Source organism: Chrysemys picta, chromosome 22 (assembly GCF_011386835.1).
Source record: "Chrysemys picta bellii isolate R12L10 chromosome 22, ASM1138683v2, whole genome shotgun sequence".
Classification (NCBI taxonomy): domain Eukaryota; kingdom Metazoa; phylum Chordata; order Testudines; family Emydidae; genus Chrysemys; species Chrysemys picta.
Window position 1 is genome coordinate 23214968 of NC_088812.1, and position 9846 is coordinate 23224813.

General features: G+C 47.0%; 2 protein-coding genes and 1 long non-coding RNA gene across 3 annotated transcripts in view; all 3 read right to left on the minus strand.

Annotated features, from left to right (window-relative positions):
- Nucleotides 1–9846, minus strand: part of LOC135977156 (syntaxin-binding protein 2-like) — a 252736-nt gene that overhangs the window by 43663 nt on the left and 199227 nt on the right. The gene's annotated exons all lie outside the window — the stretch shown is intronic.
- LOC135977157 (uncharacterized) overlaps nt 1–9846 on the minus strand; it is a 125108-nt gene that overhangs the window by 13110 nt on the left and 102152 nt on the right. The gene's annotated exons all lie outside the window — the stretch shown is intronic.
- On the minus strand, nt 512–8927 carry LOC135977168 (protein maestro-like). The gene is made up of 9 exons (XM_065576452.1): nt 8850–8927; nt 8280–8426; nt 6927–7109; nt 5862–6017; nt 5233–5367; nt 4856–4958; nt 3689–3754; nt 1489–2856; nt 512–1355 (listed from the first exon to the last, which is right to left on the minus strand). The coding sequence occupies exons 1-8, from the start codon at nt 8925–8927 to the stop codon at nt 2759–2761; spliced, it is 966 nt and encodes a 321-aa protein (XP_065432524.1). The 3' UTR covers nt 512–1355; nt 1489–2758.

Below are 9846 nucleotides of genomic sequence, written 5' to 3' on the forward strand. Positions count from 1 at the left end.
CCTTCGCCTGCACTGCCCATTAAACAGAAGGCGTCTTTACTGTATGTCAGTTTAATTTTCACATCCACTCCGTTCAAGAAAAGTTTTTCTTGAAAAAACAGGTCACTGTGTACCTGACCCAGCAGCTCTACCATCCTGCTCTGGGCTGTCAGCTTTGCAAGCCTCACAAACCCTAGATTCCCGCCATCCAACTCTGTTTCTTCGTGTTGTCCGGTAGCGTCTTTGTAAAACAGGCCAGCGGAAAATTGCGTGTCAAGGGTGGCGTCGCTGTAATTGAGCACCGATTCTATAAAGGCCCTGTAAGGGTAACAGTTGTTGCTTCGGCTTACAAGGCAGTCTCCCAGCGTGACATCCAACTGACTGAAAACAGAGGCCACGGGGTAATTCACCAGGCCCACTTCGGCATCTATGGCGAGTTCAGTTCCGTCTCCTTTTACAATCTTGCAACATAGATACAGCAGCGTGTTGTTTAAATCCATCTAATCAATGCCATTTCCTGTTATAAAAACATCAATGGGGGCAGACTCCGTAACAGCCGATAGAGGTGGCACCTCGATGTGGATGCTTTTCTCAATGCTGGTCTGGGTAGGGGCTATTTGAAACAAGTCTAGTTCGGATTTGGTGCACTCTTCAGACCCGCAGTGAACAAAAGCCATGTTGATTAAAATATCTCTCTTTTACCAGGCGGAGAGTGTCTTCTCTTTCGCCCAGGCTTCCTCTTGGACTTTCGCTTATGGCTGGCCCTGCACATCAAAGCCCTTCTTTAAAGGGTATTGAGGGACCTGTGCGTTGCAGGTATGATACATTTCTCTTTCTCTTCCTCCTTTTAATGTACATCAGCCCCGATCCTTCCTGTGAAGCTGTATTCGAGCCAGTTTGTGTAAAGTGTAAGCATCCTGGTCTGAAAGCCAAGCTGTTACCTGTCTTCTAGTTCAAGTTTTACTATGCTTTTTGGCCACTTGAAAAAGAGGATTCACCGCACCAAGCTCCCAACTTCCCTGGGGGTGTAATATATTTTCTTTAACAGAGCATAGGTGGAGACATGACTGTTCCCAGTACCATCTTTTACTAACACAAGTATGGAGGGGGACACATTCATATGGACACATTTAAATAAGTTTTATTAATTGCCTGGTTTAACACAACCTTTTACAGCCGCCTGTAAAAATGGATGCCATGACCCCTACAATGAGGGAGTCTGATCTGGTTCATTCTTCTATTTTGTCCTCTTCTGGATTTTCCTCTTGAGATCTGTAGCTCAGACAGGAGCAAAAACAGCTGATGCATGATATGTTTACTTCCACAGGGCTACCGATGTGTAAGTTCTCAAAGGCCTCTAGAAAGGCATCGTCGAGCTGTTGAGAGATTTTCAGACAAAAAACAGTGTAAGCACCCCACTGCTTGTTTTTAGATTTATGAAATGCCAGGTCGATTCCTAACCCCATTACACCCCCATGATCAACCGTCGCTTCTTAATCATTCATTTACCTGAGCGACGTCTTTCCCGTTCACCTTGTCCGCTGGTGACTCCCCCAAGCCATGATCCTCTTCCAACTTTAGGGGGGTGGACAATGAGAGGCCGTCACACTCATTGGGGTGCCTCACGAAGGTTTGGGTTTTGGGGTTGGGTTCCAAGGTATCTATCAATGGTGGAGTCAAAGGGCCCTCCTTGGAACTGTCACTGCTGTAGCACTTTCTCCATACAAGTCCAAAGGTCCTCGGGGCTAAAACAAAGTCTGAAGTTCTCATGGGGGTGGTAGAGGAGTCCATGTTTCCTCTCAGCCTTTCCACAATTTCTAAAACATGTCTTCTTGGTAAGAGATTGCCTCCTCTGCCCGGTACTAGGACTTATGGGGTGATGGTTCTGCACTCTGATTGGCAGAGGGCGTTGGGAGGAGTCCTTAGAGGGGTCACATGACCCTCTTCTGGGTGGTTCACCCCATCCAAGAACCTGGCCTGTTTTGGCCAAATCTTCTCTTGGGGCGGTCCTCTGCAGCCAAAACCCATCGCAATTGGTAAAGGGTGGTGGGAGGAGTTCTTAGAGGGGTCACACGAACCACTTCCGGATGGGTCACCCCACCCCAGAATTCCCCCCAGTTGATCAAATCTCCTCTCTGGGTGGTCCCCAGTGGCTGAAACCCCTCCTGATTGGTAGAGGGCGGTGGCAAGAGTTCTTAGAGGGAATCACACAAACCACTTCCAGACAGGTCACCCGGCCCCGGAACTCCCCTTGATTGGTCAAATCTTCTCTCGGGGCTTTCCTATCAGGGCGAAACCCATCCTGATTGGTAGAGGACGGTGGGAGGAGTTCTTAGAGGGGCCACATGAACCATTTCCAGACAGGTCACCCCGTGCTGGAATTCCCCCCAGTTGGTCAAATCTCTTGGGGTGGTCCCCAGCGGCTGAAAACCCTCCTGATTGGTAGAGGGTAGTGGGAGGAGTTCTTAGAGGGGCCACATGAACCATTTCCAGACAGGTCACCCCGCCCTGGAATTCCCCCCAGTTGGTCAAATCTCCTCTCGGGGTGGTCCCCAGTGGCTGAAACCCCTCCTGATTGGTAGAGGGTAGTGGGAGGAGTTCTTAGAGGGGCCACATGACACATCTTGCTTCTGGTTATGTGTCCGCCTTGACCCCAGAAGTAATACCCCATGGGTGTGGGGCTTCTGGTGACGGGTGGGCAAGGGGTGGGTTAACGTTTGATTGACAGTAGGGCCCTTATACTACTGGAGTGCCTTCTTCTATTTTTCTCCGTGCCGCTTCATTCCCCAATCACTCGGCCAGAACAGATGTCACTTATGATCTCAGTTGCCACCAGCTGGACAGTGGGACTTGGGTCTTTCTGTAGGACCTGGAGAGCTGAAATTACAGAGGACAACACGTTAGTGAACAGACTGTCAAATCACAGCTAAGCGTGATCACAGAACCTTGAACTACCTGAGCAGAATGATCACATGGAAAAATATGAGACTGGGCTCAGTCGTTCTAATGGGATGGAAAATACATGAGAGATGAATATGCCCCACTTTTCATATAGTCACCTCTGCCTGAAATAGCTGGAGACTTATTACCTCTGAATACCACACTACAGCAGCTCTCCAATACAAACAAAGCTTTAGGTTCCTCCACAGGGTCCCTTCCATGCTCTCAACTGGGGGGAGACCCTGACTCTACCAGAAAGTCATCCACTCTGCTGTAAATGGAAGAAGGCCCATTGTTTCAATAGCTTCCACTTTTAAGTTTATTTTCCATCTCCATTCAGGAGACACTGCCTGAGCTCAAATAAACTTGGAATTTAACAGAGGCCAGGTCCAAGCTGGTTTATGCATGATACAGGGCACCTACTGGAAGAAAAATTGCTGGTGGGAAATTTGAGGTAGCAGAAAGTGGCTACAACTTCTTCTCACCTGAGGAGTCCACAGAAAGCCAATAAAGCCCAAAGAGTGGATAGCACTGGCTGTGGAGGGGGCATTGCCAGGACAACCAGGAGATGCACTGACTCATATCACACCTTCTGCAGCTTCCTCCTTTAGGGAAAATTAAAGTGGACTTTCTACTGGGCAAGAGTGAATTTGTCCTTTGCTGTGTGGCTGATGTACTTTGCACCAGTGGTATTGGTTACTGCTGCTTGTCAGCCAAATTCCTTTAGAACTCACTAATGAACAGGACTTCAGCTGTATTTATTACTTACACATCAGCAGATATTCCAGGTCCAGCCATTCCATACGCTGCCTGTCTGTGTGTTCCAGGATGATGCCTAAATACACAATGTAAAATAAATAACAACAATAATAATAAAACCTTGCCTTGTTGAGTGCAAAGTGATATTAGCAGCCCCTAGACAGGTCTTTGGCATCTCCTACTGTAGGCCTAAAGGTGAGCTGTGGGCAAGAGGATGCTAGAGCAGTTTAGAGTTCACACTGAAGAGAATGAGAGAGACATTTTTTAAAAAGAATGTTTCCATAAAACCCATTTGTTTGAAACAGTCTGTGTTCCTCTTGCCACTGCTGTCAGTTATTGGAGACATACTAAGATAGTGTCTTGGTCTAGTGGTCTGAGCAAAGGACTGGGGCCAGGAATAAGTGAGTTCTAAGCAGGCATCTCACAAGGTGACTGATAGCTGAGACGTAGGCCACAATGCCTGCCTGTCTCACATGGGTGTGCTAGGGTGAAGAGGGCACAGGGCCAAAAAGGAGGAACCTAATGCTTCCTTGACAAGGTGGTGTGGCCAGGAACCTGAAACAGCAGGCGCTATGGGGAGGTGGGCTGCATGCCTCCCAATGATGAAGTAGCAGTGAGGAGCACTGAACCACACTGTGGGTAGGTCTGCACTTTGATCTAGGGGTATCACTCCCAGTTCAATGGGACGGGCCCACACTGGCTCTGACAGCGATAGCATGCTAACATTAGAATGTAGCTAAGGCAGCACGAGCAGTGGGAGGAGCTAGCCACCTTGAGAATAGACTTTGGGGTTTGGATGGGATCATACTTGGGGTGGTTAAACCTCCTGCTGCTCCTGCCATCGCAACTACTCTCTATTTTTAGCACGCAGGACTAGTGCGGGTACGTCTCATCAAGCTGGGAATTATACACCCAGCTCAAAGTGTAACCATGCCCTACGTGACAATGTCCCTGCCTCTACTACTAAATGACTGCACCGTGCTTTCCCTGCAAGGATCCCGAAGCACTTGATAGCAACTAATCCACCACACTGGAGAGGTAGGGATATTAACATCTCCATCTATGGATGGGAAGCTGAGGCACAGAGAGATTAATGGCAGCTCAGCGCTGCACAGTGGGATTGTTTCTGTCTCCCTCAATGGAAATACCAAAAGGGACACTGGGCATCATCTCTCACCAGCTAAGTTGGCTGCAACTGCCCGGATCTCTTCCCAGCTGCTATAGAAGTACGTGATGGTGGTTTGGTACAATTTCTCCAGCAGCTCTGCATTCTCTTTGGCCTAGAGGGAATCAGGGATACATGAGCTCTCTCTGGCTAGAAGTGCCCTTTGACTGCCAGCACATGCTTTTACGAACCACAGGTAAATAAGATAGAGAACAGGTGGCTGGGTAGAAGTGGGAACAATGGGAATCTGTGGCAGATTTACATTTCCCATCACCCTCAGTCATATACCCCACTCTTACAGTTATTTACATTATCCATCACACATCCCCTCCCCACCTCTACACCACCACTCCAGTCAATAATCTCAGACAGTTCAACAGCTCACTCACAAGGTGTCTGCAAATGTCCACCTGGAGCTCTTCAGGCTTCAGCTCGGCTGTGCCACCAAGGTGCTCATTAATTGCACTTCGGAGTCTCTTCAGTTCCAAAAACGGTAAACAGAGGTGAAACGTAGCTCTGCATTCCTGAAAAAGAGCGTCACACCATTGAATTGTTCTCTACCGAGTGCTATGTTCATTCAAAGGGAACTCATCTGCTCATCTATTCCAGGATCAAAAAAAGGGATTCATCTGGATGTAATTGGCAGAAAACATGCAGGAATGACTAATAGACGGGAGAACTTCAACTGAAACCTAGAGGTAGCATCAATGTCTTTTGGGAACAGATACACCGATGAAAGCTGCTGCACCAGGCATAGCTGTGGTCTCTCTGTTCTGGGGAGGCAGGGGTCTGGGGTGCAGAGACAGACAGGAACAGAGACCTGTCGGGGTCAGACCCATGACCTCTCCTGGATTCTGGTGAGGCAGCCATGGACCAACCTGGCTGGAACTGACTCAGCAGGAGGGCAATGAACTGAGGGGAGAATTTGGGCCTCCACAGCAGGCAGGAATAGCAGAGCTCCCCTGGCATTGGGAGGAAGATTCCTTTTGCTTAGTAAATAAGTCACTGTTGGTCTTACCATTGAAATCTCAGGGTTTGGGTCTTGCAGGTGCAGCAGAAGTGTGACCCAGCTCCTTTTAACCTGGTCGGCGAAATAGGTCTTCCATTTTCTCTTTGTCAGCCGGGCCAGGATGCCAAATAGGACAAAGGCCATTGAGCGAAGAGCATCATCCTCCTACAGCCAAGAAAGCCCCGCAAGTTAGTAACTAAGAGACAATCACATCATGCACTTCCCACAGCCATCTCTTCTACGCTAAAGTAGAGTGATTCCAACTACAGCTAGTCGGAAAAACGGTAATTAACCAATTTTTTGTTCGAATTTGCTGATTCATCAAAGTATTTTAGAGACAGTTCAGTTTTGATGAAATTCCTCCGGAAGCCAGGTAGGGGTCCTTAGAAACTTGCCTGGTGTCTTTCCAGTGCACCCATCCAGCTCTGTGGCAGCCAATCTAGCAGGCTGATTGGGATCGTGGGCTTCCAGGCCCCCAGCTTCTGGGACCCTGGGAGTCCTGGCTCTCAAATTTGCAACTCCCTGGCACCTCTAGCTCCCAGAGTTTCCTGGGTTCCCAGCACCGGGATAGTCTGAGAGCAGACTGCCCTGGGCCAAGGCTTCCAATAGAGCTAGGTTGAGAATAGTAATTCTTTTTCACAAAGAGTTTTGAACTTTGGGGAGAGGGGTTCCCACAAATAGGATCAAAACCCAAATTTGAAATCTCTAAATTCTGTACAAAATGGAATTATCATTCCAACCCTCTCACATAAAAATGGTATAGAACAGGCCCAACACTCTCTATTGTACTCTGTAACCCCCATTTCATGGTTATCTAGCTATCTAATCTAGTATTCAGACTTTCTTTGAGGTTCTCAGTGGCAATAAAGAAGAATAGAAGGGTGAGACTGTGGGAGCAGGGATGTCATCCCCATCCTCCTAATGTTCTCCTCCTCCGTAAAACACCTCTCTTCCCTGGGGCCTAAAATCTCTTCACTCCGACATGAGCAATGCCCAGGGAGTCCACATCAGGCATTGTAAATGGATTCTAATCAAGATTGGTTGAACTGGGGTTGGAGAGATCTGTTCACATACATCGTCAAAGTAAGTCCGGATCTGTTGGGTGAGGTCTTTGAAGGAAGAACCTATGTCCTTCTCTTTCAGCTCCTTCAGGACTTTGGCCAGTGCTTTCATGCTCTCGCCAATGACTTCCGAACTGAAAATGTCATGTAAGGCCCCGATCAGTAGGCCCAGAAGAAACTTCTTGTGCTTTTTCACCTGTACAAACATATGACATTAAAGAACACTTATCACTGATCACACTTCTAATAAGTTTTCTTTAGCAGTTATGAAGCTGTGGGAATTTCATCAACCCCGTCTCCCCCCAGAGACCTATAGCTATATTTCAGACCAGGTGCTAGCTACAATGAGCCCAACTTGGTGCCATAATACATCTGTGTAATCCTATTATTAGATTCCTAGTTACTTAGATTCTAAGGCCAAAAGGGACCATTGTGATTATCCGGTCTGACCTCCTGCATAACATAGAACTTCACCGAAATAGTCTCTGTTTGAAGTAGGATGTATCTTTTAGAAAAACATCCAATCTTGATTTTAAAATTGCTAGGGACAGAGAATCCACCACAACCTTTGGTAAATTGTTCCAATGGTTAATTAAAATTACCATTAAAAATGTATGCCTTATTTCCAGTCTGAATTAGCCTAGCTTCATTTTTCCCCATTGAATCTTGTTATACCTTTGTTTGCTAATGTGAAGAACCCATTATCAAAATTTATTCCCCATGTGAGTAGTTATAGACTGTCCTCAAGTCACTCCTTAACCTTCTCTTTGTAAAGCTAAATAGATTGAGCTCCTTGAGTCTATCACTAAAGGGATATTTTCCAATCCTTTGATAATTCTTGAGACTCTTCTCTGAATCTTCTCTAATTTATCCTTCTTGCATTGTGGACGCCTGATCTGGACACAGTATTCCAGCAGTGCTCACATGAGTGCCATATTCAGAGGGAAAATAACTTCTTTACTCTTCTTCAAGTTTCCTCTGTTTATACCTCCAAGGATCATTTCAGCCCTTTTGGCCACAACTTCGTATTGGGAGCTTATGTTCAACTGATTATCTGCCATGACTCAAGTTTTTTTCGGCATCATTGCTTCCTGGGATAGAGTCTCTCATCCTGTAAGTATGGCCTGCATTTTTTGTTCCCAGATGTATACATTTACATATGGTCATATTAAAGTGCACATTGTTGACTTATGCCCAGCTTACCAAAGGATCCAGCTTGCTCTATGTTTACTGCAAAGAGGTTACTAGGGTATATGAGAGAGCAGAATTTGGCCTAGTGCATTTTGTGCAGCCTCTGTAAACTCTGAACAATTCTCTCTCTTGGTTTCTCTAGTTATGCTGCATTCTATTCAGTAATCTCTCTTACCTTCTCAGGCGCCCCATAGACTAAATTTCCCAGGCCTCTCACAGCCATCTGGCGGACAATGCTGTTCCTATCCTGGGACCTTTCTTCCAAGATGCTCAAGACGGACTTAAGGAACTTCTTCTCCCTGAGCATGGGATCACTCATTAGCTGAAATAAAATCAACATGTCCATTAGCCCCAATATGATCATTAAGATTGGGAATATAATTTGAGCAGACATGGAATACACTAAAAACAACAAGGAGTCCTCCTACAGCCACAGTCTTGTGGATACAGACTAATATGACTCCCCCTCTGATACTTGGCACATAAGACACTGTAACTTTATTATTCCACACAAATGAGAAATGTTTTAAAACCTGGAGCTTTCCTTTTGGGCACTATAATAGGGATCCACTCACCTCTTGAGAGCCTCTTAGTGGCTGGGTCTGGTACCACAGTCCTTTTCTCACCCCTGGCGCACCCTGCCAGCCGACCTTAGTGAGTCTTCTGTGGCTCAGGCCTCTGGCTGCGTCCCAAAGTCCAAATGAACCCCTTCTGGGGTAGTCAAGAACAATCCCATTGCCCTCACTAGGGTCTCCAGCCCCAACTCTGGGTCCTTGAAATTCTGCCCTTTGTTCAAGCTCTCCATAAGCACTGTCCCCTCCATGGGGCTTATGCCACTGTAGATGGTGGGGGAACCAGGGCCTGCCCATAACTCTGGGTTCCAAACCATGGACCCTGGAAACAGTAGCTAGGCACTGCTTGATTTCAGTTCATTTTTGCTTCTTCCTACCGGCCACTTTTAGCTTCACTCTCACTTCCGGGTTAAAGTTCTTAGGGACCCTCTTCCTGCAAATCCAGCTTAAGCAAATGCTGCCAGAATCAAACTCTGGCTATCCCCTGAATTTCTGTGGCCAGAGAGCAGCCCCCTTTCTTGCCCCTCCAGGTCCTGCCAGGAACTGACCTGCTAAGGCCCTGCAGCTCCTTTGAGCTGAGCCTGATGGGCTCTGATTGGCTGCTTTCATGAGTCCTCTCTAGTCAGACCCAGATTTGTGGCTGTTTTCCTGGGGCAGGGTGTAGTAGGACCACGGGGCCTCTTGTAAGGAGCCTCAAAGCCCAGGTACAGCCCATCACAGGCACAGATCGATCGTTTTTCTTAGAACCTGATGAGCCCCTAAGATAGTTGCTTAGCATAAGTGGGAAATATGATGCAGATGTTAGAGGAAGGCTGTGGAAAGGGCGGATGGTCCAGCTGTTATCACACTAGCCCAGGACTTAGGAGACCCAGGTTCAATTTCCTGCTCTCTCAAAGACCTTGGGCAAGTCACTTAGCCCTTCTGTGCATCAGCTCCCTGCCTGTAAAATAGGAATCATCGTGCTTCCCTACCTCCCAGGAGTGTCGTGGGGATACAGACATTAAAGAGTTTTGAGGTACTCAGATACTACAGTAATGAGAACCTAAGATAGATGTGAATGTATTTGTATGTTGCTTGTTTTATAGTATTAGGACACTAGGTTCATTCAGAAGATCTGCTGAGCTAAACCAAAATCAGGAGCTGTTGGTTAGTATCAGCACTAGGACTTGG